General features: G+C 38.0%; 1 protein-coding gene across 1 annotated transcript; it reads left to right on the forward strand.

Moving 5' to 3' along the window:
• The first annotated feature begins 1339 nt into the window (after nucleotides 1-1339).
• Nucleotides 1340-25299, forward strand: LOC114456980 (ubiquitin-conjugating enzyme E2 Q2-like). Its single transcript, XM_028439086.1, has 13 exons — nucleotides 1340-2155; nucleotides 2476-2580; nucleotides 12412-12534; nucleotides 12811-12864; nucleotides 15626-15766; nucleotides 17858-17942; nucleotides 18331-18391; nucleotides 18477-18567; nucleotides 18651-18709; nucleotides 18870-18918; nucleotides 20184-20279; nucleotides 21526-21592; nucleotides 22409-25299. The coding sequence occupies exons 1-13, from the start codon at nucleotides 1997-1999 to the stop codon at nucleotides 22438-22440; spliced, it is 1122 nt and encodes a 373-aa protein (XP_028294887.1). The 5' UTR covers nucleotides 1340-1996; the 3' UTR covers nucleotides 22441-25299.
• The last annotated feature ends 1264 nt before the right edge of the window (nucleotides 25300-26563 follow it).

Consider the following 26563-nt stretch of genomic DNA (forward strand, 5'->3'; position numbering starts at 1 on the left):
CAGCTTCAGTCTGTCTGTCAGCGCACGTTTCACAGAGATCCTCTTCAGCACTTCATCACAACTGTACTTGGTCCGCGTTATAAAGATCATAACTTGGATGGAATTAAAGCTGCGCGCACAGGAAACAATGCACGCCTCAATGAATGTGGAGAACCCGCAGAGACGCGCACAGCGTTTTATCACGGATTTCAATGTTATAAAGCAGAGAAGCTGCTCTTCATCAACAACTTTAATGCATTTTGTGTTTTAATGACATATTTAATATGACTCTCTTTCAGCAGCCCAGTCACTTATAAGCCTGTACATTAATATTTAATGTATGAGTTAAAGATTGTATTTATCATTCTATTTTATATTGTGCATTGTTGGAATGTCACTGCTAAATAAATATTTTCATATATTTTTAATTGATTTATTCTTTGAATTAGTAATATCAATTCATATAATTACAACGGCTCAGTGGTAGAGTGGGTCGTCCGTAAATACCCGAAGGGTTGAAGGTTCGATTCTCCTTCTGACCAAGTCATTGTCTTTGTGTCCTTAGGCAAGACACTTTATCCACATTGCCTAGTATGAATGTAGTGAGTGAGTGTTGGTGGTGGTCGGAGGGACCGATGAGGCACTATGGCAGCCTCGCTTCCCTCAGTCTGTGGCTACAATAGTAGCTTACCACCACTGTGTGTGTAGTGAAAGAATGCACATCAATGTAAAGTGCTTTAAGTGTCTCTGAAATAGCGCTATATAAAAAAAAATCCAATGCATTATTATGAATAATAATAGTGAGGTTAGGACACATTCATATAGCCATAAATCTGGTTATACTCATAATTGGCATAATAATTTATTTCAGTGTTTAGGCCTTGGTTTTGTTATTCTCCGTTTTGGCCAAGAATTTTCATTTCAGTGCATGTCTTGTTGAAAATAATAGAAAATAACACAGAACCTGGCAAAGCTTCTAACTCAGTGGATACTATGAGCCTTCTCGTCCCATAGCTGTGCCTGACTTCACACATGCTAGTCAAAAATTCCCATCAACTTATCCTCAAACTTTTTGAAATGCTTTTTTAGGATAGTTTAGGCTCTTGTATGAGCAAACAGTGAGCCAGGTCTAACTTTTAGAGATAACGTAATGTTATTGAGTGTACATAAAGAAAATACTTTTGGCCGTGTAATGGACCTGCCCTTTAAAAGTGGCACATTTGTGTAAGTCTCTTTTAAAATACCCATCATAGTAATCATATGTGGCCAATGTGTCCTAATAGTCCCTCCTATCTCCTTTCCTATCCACTTTTCCATAACCCCGTGGGGTTTCTAACCATCTTTTATCATGGCCACCACTTCCGGGGGTTAAAGAATAGTGGATAGGAAAGGAGATAGGAGAGACTATTCGGACGCAGCCTCAGTTTCTCAGGCTGAGGTAAATCGCGCTGAAAGCTGGGACTGTGTTAAAACGCCATCTTTAAACCCCAATAGAGGCAGAACTAGAGCTAGAGCTAGAGCTGAGCTGAGCACCGGGAAGACACACACAGCCCCTGCTGCTGGATGTTAGCTCACATCACGGAGACTGCCTGACTGCTTCCTCATTCTGTGAATGATAAACAGTTATCTGGTGGTGCTGTGGGTAGACGGTCACGGGACACGGCGACAGCCTTGCTCTGAGGTGTTCACAGGCGGGCAGCAACAATAGTTGAGAGGAGGACAACAACAACGGGGGAGCTCCGCTAACTCGCTAGGCAGCAGCTAACTGCGCTGTTTCCAAACGGCGCTAAAGGAAGCCTAGCTACCTTTAGCTCCACCGTTAGCAAATTTCACCCAGCTTGGCAGTCATTTCAGCGGATTTAGTTGTATACACGGGGAAGGATATCCACTCACATCCACCAAAGCAGCCTGTCGTCTGTTTTAAAACAGGGTTTGGCCCCGGGGGTTTGGCTGTTAGCTGAAAGCTAAGTCCCGAGTTCTTTCCCTCCCCAGCGGCCCGGCCGGAGATGCGTGGAAGATGTCGGTGTCGGGGCTGAAGGCCGAGCTGAAGTTTTTGGAGTCCATTTTTGATCCAAATCACGAACGATTCCGAATAATTGACTGGAAGCCCGACGAGCTTAGCTGCCAGTTTAATGTAACTGGGGATAAGCTGTTAATTATCCACTGTAATATCACGGTGAGTGCAGCGGGTGTTCGGCTAGTTTTGTTGCTTAGCTTTGTGCTCCAGTACTGGAGTCCAATGTAACATGATGCTGACCCCTCTTGTGTGTTTAACTGCTGTTGATATTAGCTTCTAATATTTGTGCTAAATGGGCCCCTGGGATGTCAAAAGTGTGGAGCTGGTAACACTAGCTGTTGGCTAACGATGTACCCTGAATGCTAATGTCGTCAACTCGCTTTGCACGTACTCCCTGTTTAGCCCTGGGTCGTGCGGCATTATGAGCCAGTAAATGGGACTAGTATTAAATGCTTGTGTTATTTTTATCTGTTTTTTAGGAGTCGTATCCATCTACGCCACCGATATGGTTTGTGGACTCCGATGACCCGAGCTTGGCGCAAGTTTTGGAGAGATTGGAGGATGTGAGGAGAGGCAGTACCCTGGTAAACACAACTAATGCACTCACTGCGACGCTTTATCACCTTCATCACGGTTATTTTACGAGACTGTTGCTACCTTAAGTAGTAGGGATGGGCGATATTGACAAAAAGAAATGTATCCCGATAATTTCTAGTATTTATCACAACGATAACAATCACGATAAATAAAAACTATAAAAAAAATAAATTAAATAAAATCACAACTTAGTTTAAACAGGTTCCTTACAAACACAAATAAATCTGAATACATCAACACTAGACACATTTAAAAAGGCTACAATAACTGCTGACTCAAACAGCTCATGAGCTGATATTTTGTGGAATATATCTGTGCATGTGGATTACTATTTGTGTCATTGTATGTAATTCATTTATTTCCTCACTTGAAATAAAATTATATATATAAAGCACAAATAACTTTAATAGTGTTTTTACTGTTGATTAAATATAATTAAAAAATATTGCGTTGCACAAATTGGGATGAATGAATAGTGACATGTTTAGCTTTTATTCTTCCATACAAGTGTTAAATCTGACCATAAACAAATTGGTGGCTCTCTGTGGTTTGATGACAGTAAGACGTGTTCTTTTTACTTGGTCTAATATTCCTTATATGGAGTGGTTAGCGTTAGCACTTAGCTCAGTCTGTGTGTCGGTGTGTTAGCTTAGCATAGTTTGCTTTAGTTGAGTTTCCAGTTCATAATCGTTGCTGCGGGTTCATCTCTGTCCCCGTGTTTGTGGAACTTTGGGTAGATCTGATGGAGGAGCTTGAATCGGTTCCCTTTGTTGGATGGTTACCTGGTTTTAACCAAGTAGCGGTTGTATCGCAGCATAGCAGCTTCTGGTAGCCATGACGCACACCTGACACACACACAGACGGCGGTGTGTGAGGGGGGCGGTGGTGGTGCACACCATGCAGAGCTTCCCTAAATAACGTTCTGCCCCAGAGAATAATAACTTGTTGACAGCAAACGGGCAGTTTTGGCCCGTTTTTTGGGGGGGGCATTCTTGGATAAATTGAGGGACAAATGGCCCGTGGCCCTCGCTAATTTCCGACATGTGAATTTATCGTTTATATCGAGGGATGACATATTCTTACCGGTGAAAATGTTTTTGATGATAAATCATAAACAATAAAATATCGCACATTCCTATGAAGTAGTCAATGTTACATTTATTTAAGGGCCGTTATGATTAATGGTTATCAGACATTGGCCACAATGGTTATGTAAACTTGAGTTCACTAGAATTGCTTTTAGTTTTATATGTTAAGGTTTAGAGCTGCAACTACCGATTATTTTTGTAGTCCACTAATTTATTGATTATTTGTTTTGGTTTGTCGACTATTCACGATTATTTTTCTGTTTTGAAGCACATATTTTAGGCTGCTTTTTTGGTGCACCTGTTTAAATCCTTCCACCTGTGAACGTGTTTCTTTGTTACTGTGACAGGATGTTTTATAGAGAGGAATTAAAACAAGGCAGTGGCTATCAATACTTAACACGTATAAATATACCTGCATTCTAACTGTACGCAACGCCCCTCATTGGCCAGTTTAGGTAATGTGATGGTGCACCACGTGACCTAAACTTCCCAATGAGACGCTACACACTTGTATTTCCGTTTGTATATATAAGTCAGCTATGTTACTGACTAACTAACACTAACCCTAAACTACGTAACGGCCTAACTAACCCTAACCCTAAACTACCTGACGGACTAACACTAACCGTAACCCTAAACTACATTACGGACTAACTAACACTAACCCTAACCCTAAACTACGTTACGGACTAACTAACACTAACCCTAACCCTAAACTACGTTATGGACTAACTAACCCTAATCCTAAACTACTTTGCGGATTAACTAACCCTAAACTGCGTAACGGCCTAACAAACCCTAACCCTAAACTACCTTACGGACTAACACTAACCGTAACCCTAATTCTAAACTACGTTACAGACTAACTAACCCTAATTGCACAGAATGGTCATGTGACTTTCGGTAACGTCATCTCTCGTACTGATAGTACCGTTATATGGATACGTATTACGTACTAGGAGACACTTCCTTAAAACAATTGCATAAAACATGCATTTGTAGTGTAGTATATATTAACACTTAACACTTTCAATGTCATTAAATTCACAATAATAAAATTATGAATAAATGAAATATCACAAACTTAAAGTGTAAGTTATCTTGAATAAAGTAGTAATAGTAAACGGTGTAAATGAGTAATTTTAAAAAGACGGTTGTAGAGGAAATTAGGTTTACACCAATTACAGTGTTCCTTTTACTTAAAGGTAGGGTAGATCATTTCCTCCAGATACACTTTTTAAGTTTTTGGTTGAAATTGTCTTTTCATGTCCTGACAGAAATTAGGATCTTATGTGCTCTGAAAAAAGAACGAAGAAAATCTGTCATCTGTTGCAGCTGTAAACCTGTAAAAACTTCGACCAATGAAAAAAGTTGGTTCGTTTTTTATTGACCAATCATGTCTCCCTGTCACCCTGCTCATTGTCGACCCCTCACGTGTAGGGTTGGGCATTGTTTGGATTTTAACGATTTTGATTCCGATTCTCAATTTTGATTCCTGTTCTAAACGATTCTCGATTCCAATTCTTTGAGTTGTGCAGGTCACAGATTTTACAGGATAATTTTTTCATTTGAAAAAGCCTTTATACAGGTCATTTTTATTAATTCACTAAGTTGATATAGTTTAATTTGGTTGCTGTACTGTAACTAGGGTATTCGATTACAAAGGTCTGTAACTGTAAAACTAAAATTTGCTGAAATAACACTACAAACAAGTTGGCAGCAGTCTAAAAAACAAAGAGCTGCAGACCAGGTAGAAGTGAAACTAAATGAAACAAACTCACCCTGGAGCAGTCATGTAACAAATCAATCAACGGTTCTTGTTGAGAAAGACGACCGGTAAGTTAATTTTGGTCGTTCTGCTCTTGCGCGACTTGCTGCAATGATGCGCTGGTGACGACATAATCCAAGATGGCGGCGGCCCGGACTCCAGTCGACACTATTTAATAAGAGCCCTAAAAGACATGGATATAATGAAAAGAGTGGATGGACGGAAACATAAACATGCAGACTTTCACACCGACCTCGGTAAACGCAGTAAACGGAACAGGCTTCACCGGACGGCAGGCACTCGGACCCGAGGCAATAGAAATGCGTCCCTGTGCTGCATTCGCAGGCTGTAATATCACCAGTTTATCATTTTACCAGTTGTCAGAGCTACAATCTTTACCAGGGAGCAAATATTTATTCCTGGTTATTGTTTTACGGAGGTTTACTGGGCTTTTTACCGGTGATTAGCTCCTACCTCCCTTCCACTCCTCGGACCAAATTGAAACCGTAGCCCCACACACACACACACACACAGTTGCATTCTGAACGCACCTTATACAAACCCTGCGTATACAAACAGAGAAAGCCACGGAAACAAACTAGTGCGGGCATTTAGGAATCGAAAAAAATATCGATGAGCTGCGGTCTGCTTCTGGAGCACTGGCGCTTGTGCATGTGAGTGAGGGGCGTGGCTTTAGAGGGAGCATAGAGGGGAGGGGGTGAGTAAACGCGCAGCACTCGGAGGAGGCTACTTTGAAAATCATGCTAGTTTTCGAAAATTACCAACCCTGCCTTTAAATCTAGTCCATTAAATAAAATGATAAATAATAACATCTTGTTTGAAAGAGTCCTTAAAAATTAAGAAATGTCTAATTAATGTTATCCAAATCACATAGTTGATAATAAATTAAAGAAGCTTGTTGTTCAGAATAAACACTAGCATCAGCAGAAAATAATATTTCAAAGTGGGTACGTCACTAACTCACTGATGAGTGCAGTGTTAATCATGCTTTCATGCAAATCTTCTTTGCTGTTTACTTGCACAAAGTTGATGGTGCAACACTGCCCCAAGCAGCCAATGTAAGCGGCCTTAGGCTGGATTTTATCATGAATTTACACGAGTAAACAACACGTCAATAATGCAAAATTGACAAATTTTTGTAATTTACATTATCGATTATGTCGACTAATCATTGCACCCTTATTAAGGTTTCATTTATTCAGACAAGGGTTTTCAGGAAATTTTATCTCCTGACATGTTTCGACTGTCAACTGCCAGTCTTCCTCAGAGGTGATTTTTTTTATGTTTTGATGTTTCCCTACGAGTTCTCTCATAAGGAAAACATCAAAGCATCTGCTGATGAATTTCATGCGTCCATTGCTTCTAGTTTTCCTTAAAGAACTGTCTTGTTGCCAAATAAAACTGCTCATTTCACATATTGTACATATTGGAAAAACCACATACAAAATTCTTAAAACATGGTCATTAAGCAAGTGTTTTACTAGAGTAAATATACCAGTTACTATGTTAACCATTCTGAATGCCCTAAATACAGGGAGCGATATTTCATTCGACTGCTTTGTGTAGATTATGAAGCAACATTTACATGTTGTGCCGCAACACACTGTATTATCCGTTTCAGTTTTACTTCATCGTTGTCTAAAGATTGCTCATAAGGCAGCTACTCTATTGTTGCTCTGTGAACTACTGTGATTTTAGCCTATCTTGCAATAATGTTGCTTATGGAAGGGTTGTTACATAGACCTAGTATATAAGTTGCCTTTCTGACCACTAAAAAGTAACATTGAAGGATTGTCAATTTTTATCCATCACTAAAAACCAATGGTAGGGAAGAAAGGGGCTGTACCTTTTTACTAATGCTTTAACATGGTTTCCTTCTGGAATTAATCTGCCTCCAATACAATCATTGATGGTTTGCAACACATTAAATGTAGCAACACAAATGTGATTTTAATCTGTGAATATTTCCACACGTGCAGTATGAGTAATCTTTCTCTGACAGGTATACTCTGGGAAACAAGAGCTCTCAGAGAGCCCAAGTGCCCAATATCATCTTTGCCAGATATTCACAGTTATCTGTGATTCTGATGATGATACTATGATCATTCACACTTAAAAAGGGTTGTATGAGATGTCTATCCACATTAAAAACTATACAGTAGGTCCAAATCCCCCCTCCGAACTCCCCGCCTCAAAGTGGAAGGGGATATAGGTTTGGGCTCCGTCCGTTCGTCCGAGTTAAAGGGGACGGGTTTTCTCAGAAACTGTTTGAGATAGAATAACCATATTCGGTGTGTGGCTTCAGGCTATCAATACCTTGATGGTTATCGAAATTAAGAAGCCCTTGTTCCATTTTTTTTGCTCTGGGTGAGTTTGTGTGTTTTGACCTACCACTGTTGCCGTAGTAGTTGGAAGTTGCCATCTTGAAAGCTCATGGCCTACTGGTTTCTACTAACTAAGTTTTTGTATTTTTGGCTGGAAAAAACATGCTTGTATGTTTAAGTGTACTGTTTGATAACACTCCTAATACTGTGTTTGTGAAAGTTAAGCATAAATGGTGAGTTTTATAAATCACTGCCGATCGTGGTAAGTGTTAGCATGAGCATATACATGGGTTTTCCCATAGACGTTAGCATGACGCCAGCTGACTTTTTGTACAGTGGTATTTTCTATTTATAAGAACACTAATATTTATTTCAATGTTCAGTTTACAGTGTTTCCTGAGTAAAGACTAAGTGAATCTTCTGAATCAGTTTTTCCTGAGAAAAAAATTAATAAAAAAAAAACATCGATTTTTGATGTTTATAAATCGATTCATAATTGTGGATGATTAGAATCGCGATTCTTATGTGAATCGATTTTTTTTCCTCCACCCCTAGTTTATTTGCATAAATTTCAATGATCTGTTTAGATGAAGTTTGATTACATGAACTCAAAAGATCTTTTGATGTCTGTCAGGGCTGTCCAGTGGTGTGTTGAGTCGCGGAGTCTGGAACTCAAATTAAACTCATTCATGCATGTATGAGAACGATAAGACAGATGAAAGGCAGAAGGTTTGAAGGAGCAGCTATGCAAGGCAAAGAGAGAATACATCAGTGGAGCGGAGGACTTCTCATGGTTCTCATGGTGGTAAAGCTTTCCACCTTGCTTTAAACCACTGCTGTAGATGAGATCAGTCCAGCCTCACCCTCCCCATCTTCTTCATCTCAGCCTTCTGATCCATGGATCACTAACATGTTATGTTTTACCCTCAATTTTCTTCAAAGGCTCTAGGAGACCAGAATACATTTATATTCGTGCTGTTCCAAGTCACAGCAACATATCTTATTATCCCCCACCAAAGTGTGGAAGGGGGATATAGAATTGAGGTCCGTCCATCTGTCCGAGTTAAAGGAAACAGCTTTTCTCAGAAACCATTTAAGACGGGATAACCAAATTTGTTGTGTGGCTTCAGGGTATCAATACCTTGATGGAGTTTAAAAATGAGAAGCGCTCAATTATTTTTTTTGGTGTTATTGCCCTTGTTCCGTTTTTTTTGGCGGGGGATATTGATGACTGTTTTCTTGTTTTTTTACTTCAAGAAATCCCAACTAAATGCAGAATCTTGATCTGATCCAGATGCAACTACATGGGTTATTTAGGAACAAATCCAACATAACTCAGTCAAAATGTTATAAGTATCGATCAATTAGGAGTTGAGATATGAAATTTGTTAAGTTCACCAATGAGAGACAGGGATTTTTAGTTTTTTCAATCTGATCCATAATCAGTATTTTGATCTGGATCCCCTCCAAAATGTAACGGAATCTTCCATTGTGTAAGGTTTGTGTTTGGTTAAAATTGTGTCAAAATCTGTTTTGTACTTTTGCAATAATCCTGCTAACAGACGAACATATAAATAAATATAAAATATAACCTCCTTGGAGGATTGGTTAAAAACAATAAAATAGAATTTTTTAAGCCTAATCCGGCAAAAGATGGATGAAATCTCCTGTACTATTGCAAGCAGCTCAAGAAAAACAAAAAGTTAAAAGACATTGGACTAGTTATTAATGGTAGGTGGTGGAGAAACAAGTAATTTTGTTTGGCCAGCTGACTTTTGTTTTTGCTAATAACATCCAAGGAAGCCCAGTTATCCTTACTTAGTTTATCAAAATTAAGGAATAGTTCTTAACAAAGGATCATTTGTTTAAATGGTTTTAGAAGAATTAGTTGTTCTGAAGAACTGTCATACGCCCCTGGCCCTGATCTTCTCTTAGACATCTCATTTAGAACAACTGGGTTCATTCAACAGGAGCCAGAAGCCATTAACAAGTGCCTATCTGTGTAAAAGCAGCAAACTATTGAAAACAATCTCCATCCTTTGCACTTATCAAATTAGTTAGCTATACAAGTATTGATCACACTGCTTTTCTGCAGGAACATTTGAATGATTGTTGGATAAAGCAGCTGTTCTTCATAATGTTCTTTCCACCTTAAATTTTCCAATTTCACTTAAAAAAAAAAGTCTTACCAAGAGCTTCAAAATGATAATGGCGTGCACATGCTGCATACATTTGTCTCACTTGGCACGTGTGGAATGTGATTAGCATGTTGACGAGCCGGTTTGCAGAAGTCCAATAAATGCCAGTCATTGGATCATGTTTAGAAACTTTGAGGTCACAATGTCTAAGTCAAGTGGCTCTTTATGCAGATATGAATTTAAGCTTAGTTTGGAATTGGATCCATACCGACCATAAGATAATGGGGTGTTTTTTTTTGTTATTTCTTTACTTTTTAAACTCCAAAAAGAATGTTCCATTGTTCCGGCTCTATTTTAGTGAACAAGCCCTGCTAATGTTGCTTGTGCCCACAGTTGCAGTGCTGCATATAGTTTGTCCAGGTAGATGAGTGAAGGTCTTTCAGTTTCATTATGAGTCTTTTTGTTTAGTCAATGGTAATATCATTTTAATATAGTTTTTCTAATCAATATTTTGGGGGTATTTTAAACTCCACAGTTGTTGATTACTGTATCCTGGATCTTGTCTCACGTTTACAACTGTAAATTATAAAATGTTTCTCTCCCAAATTAGTTTTTCCACCTTAATCCTTGTCTCTATTATTTTATGCACAAATCTGTCATCTGCTTTCTCTCCACTGTGCTATTAAACTGTTTCTGGCAGTTTAATAACTGCTAATTGCTGATTTTGAAGTCATTGGTCAGTGAGATATTTTGGAATGACATCTTTAACTCCTGAACTGGGAAAATCATACCACTGCTTTTAAACTCTCCATGGCGAGGAGGACCATCAGTATGGACTCTCCCACTACAGCGAAACAGTTTCAGTTTTAGTTTCAGCCTAAGAAAATATTCAAGCATAAATCATAATTTAGAAATATATATAACAAGACTGAAATGGGCAGAAGTAAAAATGCTTATATGCCCAACATAAATAACATTCAAGTAAGTTACATTTTCCAATAATACTTACAAAAGAAATGTGTATGTATGTATATATATATATACACACACACACACACACGTGTACCTTCTTATGTATACAACATTTAACAAAAAACACAAACATATTTCTACTGCTTCACTTAATTCTAAATAATATTGTGAAATGTTCTTTTTGAAATTAATGTCACTCATTTTATTTCTCAATCAACATCTCTGTTCAACTACTAACCTTGATTTTGGTAAAATAAACATAAATTGATTTCTTAAGGCTGTATTTGCTGGTCTGCAGTGAGAAGTATTTTTGAACACCTTCTGGAAGAGTATTTATTTTTGCTTTGAACATTATCTGTTATTTTATAATAAACAATATCTTTAAAGTTTTCTCAAAACCATTGATTTCACACATGGATTTATTTTTTTAGTCAAGCCTGTTTCCTAATAAACCAGTATTTTTAATTTTTTGCAAATATTTCATTTATAAAGTCATTAGTTGGTTTGAGAGTTCTTTATTTTAATAAATCAATATTGAAATCTCCACACAGTCTAATTTCTTGTTAGCTAGTTTTACCAGTTCTTTTGGTAAGGTATTGTTAAAAAGTTCTATATGTGACCCAGGTGTCCTATAAATACACCTACTGAAATACACACTCTGTTCTTTATTTATATTTTTGTAGTCCAAGTTATAGATCATCTATAACTAGACTATCAATAATCAATACGTGCCTCGGTTTTTTGGGCATGGTTTGGTTCTGATGGCCGTTAAATTGTCAAAAGTCAATTTTAAAGAACAGCAAGAGATTAAGAAATTGAGGTACTTTTTTCATTTTAAACCTTCTTATTTTACTTTGAAGCAAAACAGAATTCATACACATTCTTATGTATGTTATATTGTATGATATAAAATAAACCAAAACTTAATAACACACATATACAATAAAATAATACTTACAAAAGACAAGTGCTTAACCCTGGCATTAAAAAAATAAAATAAACAAAAAATCACTACTTTCAACAAATACACCTGTACTTCGGTAAACTTTATTTTTGTAACATAGATCCAGCGTATTTAAAAGATGACAAAGCCCACATCTCTAAGCACCGAAAATAGGAGATACATGTAAAACAATGTTTACAGATATTTTTCAGTCATGGATGATGAATGTGAAATGTTCCCACACCGTGGACTTTATAGACTGCGGTGCTTCCTCAAGCCGTCACCAATTTAAAGAGACAGACAATGCGCGTAGCTTATACGCCAAGTCGTAAAAATCGCGGTATACAAGTAAGTATTGAATCGTAGATGCTTTACCAAATGGTTTCCACGCAATGTATGATTTGGGGTTGATTAAATAAACATGCTTTTTAAAACTTGTGTTCAATGAAATTGTAAGTGGAAGAAGAGGCCCCAACATGGATTCTTTAATTCGATCGTAGCACCTCAGGAAGAAAAAAGAATACACTTTGCCCTAAACCTTTTGATGTGTAACTTTTATTCCAGCTTTTGCAGCAGTTGAAGAAGCTGATTTGTGACCTATGTCGTCTCTACAACCTTCCCCAACATCCTGACGTGGAAATGCTGGACCAACCTTTGCCAGCAGGCCCCGTGGCACAAGATCGAAAGGCAAGTCCTTCTTAGTGACTCTTAAATGTTGTGAATGGCTGCTCTGATGGTCATAAAAAGAGGATCTGATTGTATTTCTTTTGTATAGATATAATATTGTGCAGTCCTACAAATGACTTGAGATATACACAATAACTCATTATGTGAAGCTTTAGTGATTTGTGAGAAGCTGTCATCTTGGATTTTAGTTTGTGGTCTTATTCCATATAATCTGATTAATGGACAAAATTGCTCAGTGATGCTCAAAGACATGACTATCTGTTTGTGTTTGGACAGCATGGAACAGAGGAGGTTACGTCAGAGGAAGAAGAGGAGGAAGAGATGGGCGAGGTAAATCACTGTCTTCATTTACAACATTTCATGTATTTTTACATCCTTTACATAAATCCATTCAACACATTCTGTTTTCTAAGTGTTGCCCAAAGAAGGATGTGATTTCATGAGTTTCAGAAAACCAAGGCTTTCACACATTTGAACTCAGTTTGTGAATTATGTTGTGGCAATACGATAAGTCGGTGTTAATGGAGACATGTTCTTAAGCTCATCAATAAAAATGTTTTGATTCCTACAAAGGGTGTAACAATACATGTATTTGTATTGAACCGTTTCGGTACAGGACGTTCGGTTCGGGTACAGGGTTGTGCACGGGTGAGTTTCCGGAAGGGAACGGAAGTTGCATGTGTTTACTTCCGCCTGCAGCTATATGTGCAGCCCGTGTACATCATGGCTAATGCTAGCGAGAAACCAGAGGTGGAGGACCCTCCCCTGTCGCTAAAGTCTCCTGCTTGAGAACACTTTGGCTTCCGGGTGAAATACTGCAACAGAGAAAGACCAGTGGATAAAACGAGGGCGGTGTGCCGACATTGTTCAGCTGAAATCGGGTATTTTTCCGGGAACACAATGAACATGCTAACTCACTTGAAACGGCACCACCCGAGTGTGAATATCATTGCAACAAGAAAGAAAACGTCCTTAGCACAAAACGCAGCTGACTTCATCATTCATGCAGCTTCTGCCTAGCAATTCAGATCTGACCAAATATATAACAACTGCCATCGGAGACTTTATAGCAGCAGATAAAAGCTGTTAACAAGCTGTGAGGAGCTTATTTTTATAATATTTTATGTATTTTTTGTTTGAGAATATTATTACCAGGTATCACTTTACAATAGTGTTGTATTATTTTTTTAACTTTATTTTCATATTCTGTATAATGTTAAATACATTTTTGGTTTACTAAAGTTTAAAATAAACAACAAGCAAATTTATCTTTTGCATTTTGTTCCATACTGTACCAAAAATTTACCGAACCGTGACCTCAATACCGAGGTGCGTAGTGAACCGTGATTTTTGTGTATCGTTACACCCTTAATTCCTACGATTGGACACAGTGACAAAATGCAAATACTGTATACTGTAAGCATGTGAATTTCCATCACTGTCAACGATTCCATACGCGCGTCGATACACTACCAGCGATACGATACAATGAATCCCCTGCAGATACGATGCAATACGATTCACCACTGTTCCCGGTTCAATGCGATTTAATATTGATTTGATGGCGATTCAATTCTACACAATGCGATTCAACATGATGCAAAGAAATTATACCAAATTTTGAATAGTAAATAAGTAGCTGCAATTCAGTATGGTATTAGAGGCAGAGGATTTGTTGTATTCCTTATAAGCTGCAAATATAACAAAGTGCACATTTTGCTTATACTGTAATCTCTACTAATTCTATGCATCACTTTATGCAACTTCTTTTTGGACTCTTTAAAAACCCCACAAAAAAACAAGACTTTTCACAAGTAGCGTTGGGATTTGGAGCCAGATTCAACATTAAGGAACCTGTTTATGACACTGTCACAACTTTAACAGTAAGACAACATCACTCTCAATGAGTCAGTGACTTAAAGAGAGAGTTTCCATAGTACAATGTCCATATTCCTGTTTGCCAAAATGATCCTAATATGAACTCTTCAACAGGTATTAGGCTAATACAATATTAAGGAGAAGAAAGCGTTAACATTTCTAATAGGAATAATACAAATAATAATAATAACCTTTCACAATTAGGTCTTTCACAACTGCTTGTGGAAATACAGGTGCAAACTGCCGTATCGATTAGCGGTTGATCGATATGGGATTTTCAAAGGCCAATTCCAATACCGATTTTTAAAAAAAAAAACAAAAAAAAAACAATTGGCCGATAGCCAATTTTGGAAGCTGATAATTGAGGCCGATATACTTTTTTTCTTTAAAGCACCTTGATTATGATAGACAATTGAAACACTCACATGATATAAATGTATATATTAGAAATCATTCTGTCCGTGTTCAAAACAAAATGCAAAGCAGTGATGGTGCATTCAATGTGCCTCGGAAACACATGATAGAATGAAATACAACATGAAAAAATTGCCTCGCGACCCTGAAACCAGGAACAAGCGGGTCAGAGAATGGATGGCTGAAAAAAATATCGATGTAACCATGGATTTTACAGATGCAGGCACGCAGTGACCGATGCATCACGATTTCACACCTAAATTGTACTGATGCACACTGAATAAATTGATGCACTTGCATCGCGCATGTTTGTATCTAGATACCGATTCTTATCGAATAATCTATACATCCTTAGTGCACTGCATCAGCAAAGTCCACCTGTGACAATGATTTTCATATAAACTGTATTTTTTTCTGTTTTACTGTTCCGCTTTAGTAGAAGCGTAGTGCAGCAGATGAAAAACACATTTGTTTCTCTCCAAACTCTGAAGATGCCCAAATCATGGTTGTTAGGCCAGATGTCAGCATCATGAAGTCTGTCTTGTATCTCATTGTGATGCTTGCAGGACATGAGGCCTGCATCAACAGAAGATGTTTGGTTGTTTATGAAAGATGTTTGAAATATTCTTCCAGCTCTCTCTCTCTCTCTCTTAAAGAAAAATGCATGAAAAAATATCTCAGTGAGCAGCAACCAATTTCTTTCTTTTCTTTGGCAAAACACTAAAATGTAGTTTTTCAAAAAACTTGGCTTTTTTTGTTTTGGTAAATAAATCATAAAATGTTATTTGTGATTTATTAGGACATTGAGGACCTAGACCACTATGAAATGAAAGAGGAGGAGCCTGTCGATGGGAAGAAATCAGAGGATGATGGGATTGAAAAGGAGAATCTGGCAATCCTGGAGAAAATCCGAAAGAACCAGAGACAAGATCACCTGAATGTAAGTGTTTTCCAGGGTGTGGCGCAGAGGAATGTACAATATATTATTCGATACGATATATTTTCAAAAATATTCCCACCAGTAAAAGTGTCATCCCATGATAAAAACAATAAATTCCTATTGATGACATAGGTAAGTGCGCGCAGTGTAGGAAATAAGCGAGCGCCAAGGGCCATTTGTCCTGCAATTTAGCCAAGAATGTCCCTAATATCCTTGTTCCACGGGCCAAAATTGCCCCCAAGTTTTTTGTCAACAATTTCTTATTCTCTGGAGCACTGTTCACAGGAGCTCCTCCCACCACCACACACGCACACACACAGACAGCGCTGCTCTCATTGCTGCCATGCTGCGATACATTATGGACCGCTACCAGACCAGATAACCATCCAACAAAGGGAACCAGTCCAAGTTCCTCCGCCAGAGCCGCCCTAAGTTCCTGCAAACACGTTGACAGAGATGAACCTGCAGCAACGATTATGAACTGGAAGCTCAACTAAAGCTAACTAAGCTAAGCTAACCCACTGAAATATAAGACTGAGCTAAGCGCTAACGCTAATGACTTCATAATGTCATCAAACCACAAAGGGCCACAGATGTACTTATGGTCAGATTGAACATTTCTATGGGAGGCTAAAAGCGAACATGTCACACGTTGTGTGAAATAAATGTTAGCATAAAGCTAACGTCACTATTCCTCTGTCCTAACTTGCAAAACACAATATTTTTTAATTATATTTAATATTTTCACAAGACATTATTACCCCTAAATATCCTGTTAGTACTGATCTCAGTAGATTAATGAATGCAGTCAGGACTGCAGAAAAGATCATTGGTGTTGATCTGCCCTCCATCCAAGACTTATACCTGTCCAGGGTCAGGAAACGGGCAGGTAGCATCACTGCAGACCCCTCTCACCCTGCACACAATCTGTTTAAACTCCTCCCCTCTGGCAGACGCTACAGATCACTGTACGCCAAAACAACCCGCCATAAAAACAGTTTCTTCCCCCAGGCTGTCACTCTGATCAACACTAAACAGTCAAAGAGTGTCAGACCTGGTTCTGTGAAAAAACCCTGGAACCAAACATAACAACCCTGGATCAATCTGACACTGAGAATGTTCATGTACATACCTTTAATTTAAATGTTCTCCTGCACTACTTATCAATGCTCTACTGCACTATTTTCCTTTTATTATTATTATATTTTATTATTATCTTTTTTTTCTATTATTTTCCTTCTTTTTATCTTATTTTTTTTATTTTTTATTTTGTATTTATTTATTTTTTTATACTATTATTATTATTATTATTATTATTATTATTATTATTATTATTATTATCATCTTGTTATTTGCACATTCTAGTCTAACTACTGTTTATATTTATACTTATGTTTATACTTATTATCATCTTTTCTAGTTGATTGTTTATTATTGAATGTTTTCACTATTGGAGAGAGCACAGTTGACCGAGTCAAATTCCTCGTGTGTACAACATACACTTGGCGAATAAAGATGATTCTGATTCTGATTCTGAATAAATCATCAAACCTGATGTGGTTTGATTAGATATTATAATTATATACTTAATGTCACATCTAGCTAAAAAAAAAATAGCTGTGGATTGTATTTTTTTCCAAGTAAATGTGCACATTTTTGTTTATTGGCAATGTATTAAACAGGGTTTAGGTATACACTTCCAATACGTATACATGCATATTTTTTTAATGTGTATTTCAAGGTCGCATACTCTTTATATTTCTGTTGTTTGCTAAAGATTCTCAGTTTCCTCATCTTCCGGTTCAATAACTCAGCATTGTCACTTTCTTTCTTTTCTGAAATGTGTCAAATGCAATTCCCCCATGTTAACTATGAAATATTACATTCTTTTTATGCGAGTTTGACTTCTTTTCTCTTTGTATATTTTGCATCATCGCTCCAAAAGACAAAAACTGATGTCATTGTAGTTCTATAGTATCTGGCATAAAGTGAATGTTTGCCTACAATCTTTGCCCAGTGAAGTGAAAAGGAAAGCGTTCCCAACTGTGTTCATGTTCCAAAGTGTAATAAATGTGGATTTCTGTGTTACAGGGCGCTGTGTCTGGTTCTGTTCAAGCTTCTGACCGCCTGATGAAGGAACTGAGAGAGATCTACAGATCTCAGAGTTACAAAACAGGTTGACGATTAATATCTGTAAAGAAACTTCAAAAACCAAAAAAAACGTCCTCCACTTTCACATCATTTTCCTGTTTTTGTAACTGGAATATATTGTCGTTGTTAAAATTGTAAATCTGTCTTTAGTTGATTTTTCTTTTTGAATACACGTGCATATGTTTATACCTACCACTCTAAAGTTTATTGCTACCAAAGAAGCCTTTCTAAATGTATCCAAAACAGTTTAAAAGTTGATTTGTTTATTGTAAGGCTTATTATTTAAATGCCTTCATATTATTGATACACATTTCTAGTTATTTATATTGCCCTAAGTTTGGAGGGGTTAAAAAGATTGTTGGTATTGCTGTGAAAAGTGTTTTAAAAGTTTCGTTTATTTAATTTTTTTGCAGGCATTTATTCAGTAGAGCTGGTTAACGACAGTCTGTATGAGTGGCACGTCAAACTAAGGACGTAAGTGATGTTTGGATCTTCCTTCATCCATATTTATCTGTCTGTGTGTGTTAGCATTAGCTGATTCTGCTTCAATGGCCCACAGGGTGGACCCAGATAGCCCGTTACACAGCGACTTACAAGTTCTGAAAGAAAAGGAAGGAATGGACTACATTCTACTCAACTTCTCATATAAAGCAAGTAAAACTTGACGTATGATTGAATTAACTAATGGAATCTTTAAAGGTGTGACTCATGTTGTTTGTTTGCGTCTGTGCAGGATAATTTTCCCTTTGATCCACCATTTGTGCGCGTAGTATCACCTGTGCTTTCTGGAGGGTGAGTTTTACAACACTGCTCTGATTCCTTGCTTTTAGTAATTTGCTGATTGTAAATGATAACAGATCATTTAATGATAAGGGTTTCTATTTACCCCTAAAAAGTTTTCATTGTCCGATGTTTTTCTATAATCGATTTATCGTTGTTTTTCTGGGTGCAGCTATGTTCTTGGAGGGGGTGCCCTGTGCATGGAACTCCTTACTAAGCAGGTATGTTTTCAAACCTTTTGATATCACCATAATTTCAGCTATTTTTGTTTTACCTCTAGTTTGACTATGTGTGTACCTTACAATAGACACAGGGTTGTAAAAAAAAAAAAACTGTTTTCATGGGAATTAACCGGAATTTATGGGAATAACTGAGGAATTTAGGAACTTGAAGGTTGTCCCTTAACAGTGATGTTAAATATAGCTGAGAGAATATATTTTAGAAGCATCTACATTCAAACAACCAGATTTCCTGCATGTATACCTGAGAATAGAAGCAGACCATTGCCTAAAAGGTTTTTTTTACAGTGCTTTAGTGTGTGTGTATTTGTAGAGGGGGGTTGAGTCATTTAATTTAATTTTCAAATAAGGGGTCAGGCAGATGACTAATATTTTACTTGACATTGATGTTTAGGGTTTTTATTTGTGAAATAATTGTTCATCCAATAATTTAACAAGCACTACTATGTTTATTAGGGACGTCCCAATACAACTATTTCATTCTGATTTGATACCGATATTGCAGCCTTGCGTATCGACCGATGCCGATATTGATCCAATATCAGCATAAATTTTACATACTTTTTCTTTTTAAATATATATATATATATATATATACAGTATATATTTTCTCTCTCTCTCCATCTCTCACTCTCTCTCTCTCCTCTCTCTCTCTCTCTCTCTCTCTCTCTCTCTCTCTCTCTCTCTCTCTCTCTCTCTCTCTCTTTTAATTAAAAAAATAACTTATTTTATAGTGTGGAATGTTAGAAAAGGCTTGATCAAGTGATGTTACTCAAACAGAGAACAATAGTCAGCAACAGTAGGTATGAGAAAAACTGACTCATTTATTATTAACCAATTGGTTACATAATTTTTAACTTTCAATATAAAATCTACAGTATTCTACAATTGAATAAAATAAATCAATAAAAATCGGAAAATCCGGAAATTGAAATCCGATATCCAATATACGTTCTCAGGCTAATATCGGACCGGTATCCAATATCGTATCGGGACACCCCTAATATTTATGCGTGATCAGCAGTTATTGGTATCAGTGCTGCTGATTTGCTACTGAGACTACCAAAATACCCGAGCTGAAGTTTCCATGGAAGTTAACTGGAAATGTTTTGCCTCTTTACAACATTGCACATGATAAGAAGTCTCTATTGCTATACAAAGGCATTTCCAAGTATACAAACAGTTGTGACTTTGTTTTGTTTGTCCAAGGCTTTTCCTTTTTCTGACTCCCTGTTTCCTGTTGGCAGGGTTGGAGCAGTGCCTATTCCATTGAGTCTGTCATCATGCAGATCAATGCTACTTTAGTCAAAGGAAAAGCCAGAGTACAGTTTGGAGCCAATAAAGTAAGTCAAAGTTTGTGTGTGATCGTGGATGAGTTTACAGAAGGACTGTGCAATGATTTATTGTGTTTGCCAAAGATGAACTTTGTGTTAAGGTTCGTTCTGTGTTGTTGATATGGCCGTGGGCTCGAGTATGGACTTGATCCGTTAGGGCACATGTGTCAAACTCTAGGCCTGGGGGCAAAATCTGGCCCCTTAGAGGATCCAATTCAGCCCGCAGGAGAAAGTAAAAATGTCAGAGAAATCATGAATTATTGTGTAAATTACTAATTATTATTTTAATGAAACTCCACACTACTTTGAGGGGTTTACAGTGTTTATTTGTTTATATCACATGAATGCAATCATTTTTATTTGCAAATTGTGGGAAGAAGTTTAAATTTTTCCACAAATCTTGCAATTTTTCACCAAAGATTCTGCAAAATTCCTCTAAATTACACATAAATTAGTTACAAAATCAAGAATGTTTGCAGTGAAGATCCTGCAGGCACTGATATTAAAACCTATTGATGTTAAAATTGCTCTTTTTCCCCTGCCTAAAATTGGCGGCTCACTTGAGCTCAAACTGTTCCATATTGAGATTTGAGATCCCTGCATTAGGGTGTCAATAGAATTTTACTTAGAGTGTGAGTAGGTCAGCATAATTCACCTTATCAATGGATGAGAAGTTATTAAGCACTGAAATTACTGAAAATATACATGTGAGGTCCTACTGGGTCAAAGCAGCCATGTCTCTGTTGAAGAACCACAGCAGGTTCTACCTTTAGTTTTTCACCAATCAATAATATTTGTTCCCCCAGCCGGAGCTGTAACTCCACTACTGTGCACATGTTATGGTTAGATTATTCCTAAAGATAAAGGTAAACAAAAAGTGATTTAGTTATGAAATCACAATCAATGATTCCTCATTGAACACTAGAGTAAAGCTGCAGTTGGTCTATAACACACGCACACACACATAAACACAGGACATTGAGTTGTTGTTTTTGTCAGTGTTGAAGTGCCACCAAAATTCTGTTGTAGCAATACAATAAAAATGAATATCGTCACGTCGTTCATTGCACCAGGAAGCGTGTTATCTTGCGTTGCAGTTGTCATATTTGCAGAGTTGCTGGTGCTTTGTGTTAACTCAAAGAAAGGTTGTTTAAATATTCCTGGGGAAAAAATTACCAAACAAGCACAACATTGCAGTTTGTTGTTGTGCTCCATAATGAATCTCTCACTGCTTTTTATTCATCTTCTCATGCAGAACCAGTACAATCTTGCCCGAGCACAGCAGTCCTACAAATCCCTGGTTCAGATCCATGAAAAGAACGGTGAGTGGCTGTGGCTCCAGTTTCATACCGAGTGCATTACTGACCTTGTTTACTGAAACTAAATCTCTCCCCACACATCAAAGCTGAGGATCTACAGGTTTTTTACGTTACATTTATTTGAGGTTCAAACAGTACCATAAACAGTCCTTTAGATTTTCTATTATGATGAAAAGCTTTAGTTTCAAATTAAGTTTACTTTTTACATGGGGGCCATTAGTAGTGGTTCAGGACCTATGGAGCCACCAAAAAGTCACAAACCCCCATTCTCAGCCAATAGCATAAATCATCTGTAACAGCTGGGTTTCAGCCCATAGAGGACAGTCACTAAAACAATTGTACAACAAAATACATCAAATTGAAATACTTTGACTAAAATGTCAAGACTCGGATGAGAATCAATCAACAGCACTACTTCATTCAAAATACATTTGTTTTCAGCAGAAAAAAATGGTTTTGGAGTTTAGTTACTTTTTCTTTGAAGAGCACATGACACCAATATTCTTGTTGACGCTAAATACTAGAGAACACTTCCTAAATAATGCTACCACTGAATATTATACAATATTATGTCCATCTTAGCATTAAGTTTTGCACTTTACTGTTGCTTTTTTTTTTGTTTTTACGGTCTGTTTTTCAGAGCATGACCAGATATGGGTAGTGAAGTAGCAATGAGCATAGCATAAGATGGTGTTAAAAACATAAGATGTCAAAACTGATGTCATGTGCCCTTAAAGAGAATTTCATAGAAATTGTTTAACTTTAAAATGGTTTTCAAAATTTTAGTGTTACTGAGTCTTTCTGCTTTTATGTTTCCAGGCTGGTACACCCCCCCAAAAGAAGATGGCTAACCCAGGCTAATGCCTCTCCTGCAATGGGACCACCTCTCTTATTTGACCTTTTTCGTTCCTTATGACCAATATTGTTTTTATCTTGCAGACAATTTCATTCCCATGAGTTTTAACTGAAAAACCATATCCAACCAAAAGGCAGATACACACGTATGGTCACTTGCAATTTCCACCTAAGCTAATGAGAGACACACACACACACGCACGCACGCACATAGACACAGGTGACTTCCTCGGATATTTACCTGTTTTTACATCTGTTCTATGATGCAATCCTTTTGCCCCCTTTACTTTCATCTCCAAACTCAAGGAAATAAATGGACTAATTATTGCTCTACGTACCCAGTCAGTTTTAGTGTTGAGCATGCAAGGTTACTTGCTGGCTGTGAGCTGACAGACGCGGCATGGCTTTATTCCTCCAGCAGTGGTCGTGTGACGTTGCCGAACACTTGCCTCTCTGGCCACAGACTGGATCTGAGACACGCAACATTTCATTTTTCTGACGCGAGTCGATGAAAAGACTCGCCCACTTCTGTGACATTCTGCTCCTATAATCTCTCCTCTGAGAAAAAAAAAACAAGCTTCTGAATCCACATGCAAACCTTTTTTTTTTTTTTTTTGAAGTCTTGAGGAAGTAAAATAGATATTTTGCAGGCTGGTTGGAATATGCTATCATTGGTGAACCCACAACGCTCCAAAGTCTTGGGAGAGCACTGTCACCATCAACAGCCAGCAGCTGGGCCGCTCCCTGCAGTGGTTGCTGCAGTGGTATCTAGTAAACATATTCAGGCAAAGCCGGGCTGCGGCCTGATTGTATCACACTGTAATGTAGTTGATTTTAACTCAATGTGTAAACATGTACATTTGTATTTCTGCGAAAAGGATTTAATTGTTTATAATGTAACCTTGTCTGAGTCTCTGGCTGGGCAGAGACTGTATTACTATATACCCTTGACTATTAACTGCAGGAGTTCTGCAACTTCTGGAGATCCATTTAGAAGACACAGTTGCATTGTGCGTGCCCTCCTACAGAAGGAAACTAATGTACACCGTGTTGTTAGGTAAGCTTAATGACTACTGCGCTTTTGTTCTTTTAATTTCTTTTATCAGATGTTGGTTTAAATACTTCCCCACTCCTCGGTAAGCACCGTTTCCTTTATACTGACGGCCCTTAAAAACAGCACAGACTGTTACACAATGTGCCACAGGTTTGGCCATTTTTATCCAACCCTCTTCAGCTAGATGAAAGTCAGTATATAAAAAAGACCTCTTCAACGAAGGTGTAATCATCTGCTCCGACTTTGAAGCGGGATCACATCCTGTCAAAAGTGACCTTTTTACTTTCTGACTCCTCCTTGACCTCATCGTTGGCGTGGAAACACAACCAGGCTTACAGATACACAGCAATAGTTGACCTCGTACCCTCGAGCTTCACACATGGGACGATCGACAGAAATGCGTCTCATTTTCTGGGACGTTAGTCGGGGTTCTGACCCGGCTCGTCCCACCTACCACCTCTGGTTACTAATCCTGTCTACTCTCAGCTGTGCTGTAACCCCTCGGCAGGCTGAGGCTTTGATGTAATGTGAATAATATGCAGAAAACTGTGGACCATTCCATTTATTGCAGTTAAATGTTTGTTGTTGGTGTTCTGTTGTGTGGTCCCTTGCATTGTTTAGCCTAAATTGTCCCGAGAGCCAGCGTAGAAAGCATTGTTTTTTTTTACTTCATCCACTCATTCCTCATTTTAGAGAATTCTTTACAATAATTCCCACGATTAAGAAGAAGGGAGACCTTTCCTCTTTAGTTCCTCCTCCAACTGATGCTCCACTTCACTGTTGATCATTGCTTATTGTTATCTTTTGTAAAATATGCAGATCACTTCATTCTGGTCACATCTTCAAATCCACCCCTGCTTTTCTGTGGAGAAGCAAACTCAGGAATACAAGCTGCACACTTAACTTGGCAAATTATTGCTTCAGAATATCATCATTAAATGCAAATTGGATTTGTCAGCATTCTTGTTTTTCAGGTCATATAATGGACACTCCTCCTTTCTCATTGCAGCAGGTTTTTATCTGATCGCGCATACTAAGGTTTTCTGATTGCTATGGAAGTTGATTATTACTGAGCTAGTTTTTGAAAGGATTTGATGGGAGGAGCAAAGATCTGCTCCAACCATCGGCTCATCCTGCGCCTGATGAGGGTGTTATAACACGTGGTACCCTCGTCTCTTCGATATTGCTGTATTTTGCATGTAAGTGTATCAGTAGGTATTTCCCCCTCATTGATGGAAGACAGAGTGACAGTTAAGGAAACTAGATGTGTCAGTTTTTCGTGTGGTTTCCTCCTCAATGAGTGCACAGGATTGTTTCTGCCTGTGCACGGTTTATTAAACCAGGTCAAACTATATGAGATGCATGGACTGACTAAGACCAGCTCGGAGAAATCTTTAACGATGGCGGGATTTTTAAACTAAAGAAGCTCAGACTCACGTGCCATCGGAACAACTGTATTACAACCAAGGGAACTTTGATTTTTTATTTTATTTTTTCCGGAATACCAACCAGTCTGTTGTGCACTAGATAAAATAATAAAATAAATAGCTTCTCCGACTAAACCACACGATGAACGGAAACCTTTGCTTTGACAAGCGACGCATTGGTCCGAGGGAGGAACCATCCTCAAACTGAGTTCTTTACCTTGCTTCATTACTTTGGTGGCTGGGTTATAAAGTTATGCACTGTTGGCATGCTTTGGTTTGGTTTCTTTTTTCCATTGCAAGGGTGATTTTGACCATGTAAAGTAAATTTGTAAACTTGCATCAAGTTTATGAATAAATAATTTTATGAAATATTTTTTGAGGTGTTTTTGTCTTTTTATATGTACAATTTTTTTTCAGGGTTCTGATGGAGAGTTTAAGACTATTCTGATAAAAAAAACAATCAAGTCTGAATGACAGTTGTGTGATTTAACATAACAATACCCAAGTTATTGTATAGAAACTTGCATTTATTCTGAAACTTGCATTTATTAAGGTGAAATGTGTAATTAGGTTCCGATGTCCCAGAATGGGACAGAGGAACCTATTGTTTTCGCTTTTATTTCCTATTATTATACCCCGTCCGCCTTTGATCGCTAATTCGACCCCCTAAAAATGCCCGAAAACTCACCGAAATTTGCACGCACCTCAGGCCTGGCGAAAAATTTGATAATTTGGTGGCGTGAAAAAAATGGACAGAAAACGCACGCATAGCGTGCGTTTTCTTCGCCAAAACAAACGATGGAACCACACGACCGCCAGGTCTGACCGATTTTCACGAAAATCGCCACATGTAGTCTTCGCCCCAGAATGAGCAAAAAGTTACATTGTGACCCCGCCCAAAACCAAACAGGAAGTCAGCCATCTTGGGTCAAAGGTCAAAAATGGCGTTTCGCCCTCGAAACGCATCTGCGCGAACTAGTCTGAGGGGATTCATCCGATTCGCTTAAAACTTGGCAACACCACATAGGACCCATTGAAGATGAAAAGTTATCGAAAGAATTTTCGTATCTGTCACGGTTTGGTCGTGGCGCCGCCACAAAAATGCAATGCTAATTTTCATTAGCACGCAAAAAATTCCAAATCTCCATAACTCTGACACACAAACTTCGATCAGCTTCAAATTTCACACAAAGGACATGTGCCCAAGCTTGGTCATGACTGCTTTGAAACATTTCCCATCATGCCTTGTGTTTTCGACCGGTGTCATTTAAGGTCATGTACACGGTTAGCATTTACAGGACGCCGTTCTAGGAAAAAGCTTATAACTCTAGAATGCAAAGTTCAAACTGCTTCATATTTGATACACATGATGACCGTACAGCCATAAACAAAACTCAAGAACCAATTTACCCATAATGCCTTGCGTTCTCAGAGGGCGCCGCTTCTGTGGTCGTCCAACACGAGCAGCTGTAGCGGACAGACGATATGTCGAGTTGACTTTAAAACACTGTAGGATGAACCTACACAGAGGGTAGCAAATTGCTATGGAAGAAAAAACAGGCTGTGATCAGTGGGAGGGGCCTATAATGACACGGGAGAATCCTTCGCCATCAACACGCTATAATAGGAAAATGCTTA

This window comes from Gouania willdenowi, chromosome 3 (genome assembly GCF_900634775.1).
Source record: "Gouania willdenowi chromosome 3, fGouWil2.1, whole genome shotgun sequence".
Classification (NCBI taxonomy): Eukaryota; Metazoa; Chordata; class Actinopteri; order Blenniiformes; family Gobiesocidae; genus Gouania; species Gouania willdenowi.

Bases quoted from the DNA above. Each gene is read 5' to 3' on its own strand.
- LOC114456980 (XM_028439086.1), top strand. From the start codon at position 1,997: ATGTCGGTGTCGGGGCTGAAGGCCGAGCTGAAGTTTTTGGAGTCCATT. The intron at 12,865-15,625 runs GTAAATCACTGT...GTGATTTATTAG, and splicing joins AGGAGGAAGAGATGGGCGAG to GACATTGAGGACCTAGACCA. The intron at 18,710-18,869 runs GTGAGTTTTACA...TTCTGGGTGCAG, and splicing joins TCACCTGTGCTTTCTGGAGG to CTATGTTCTTGGAGGGGGTG.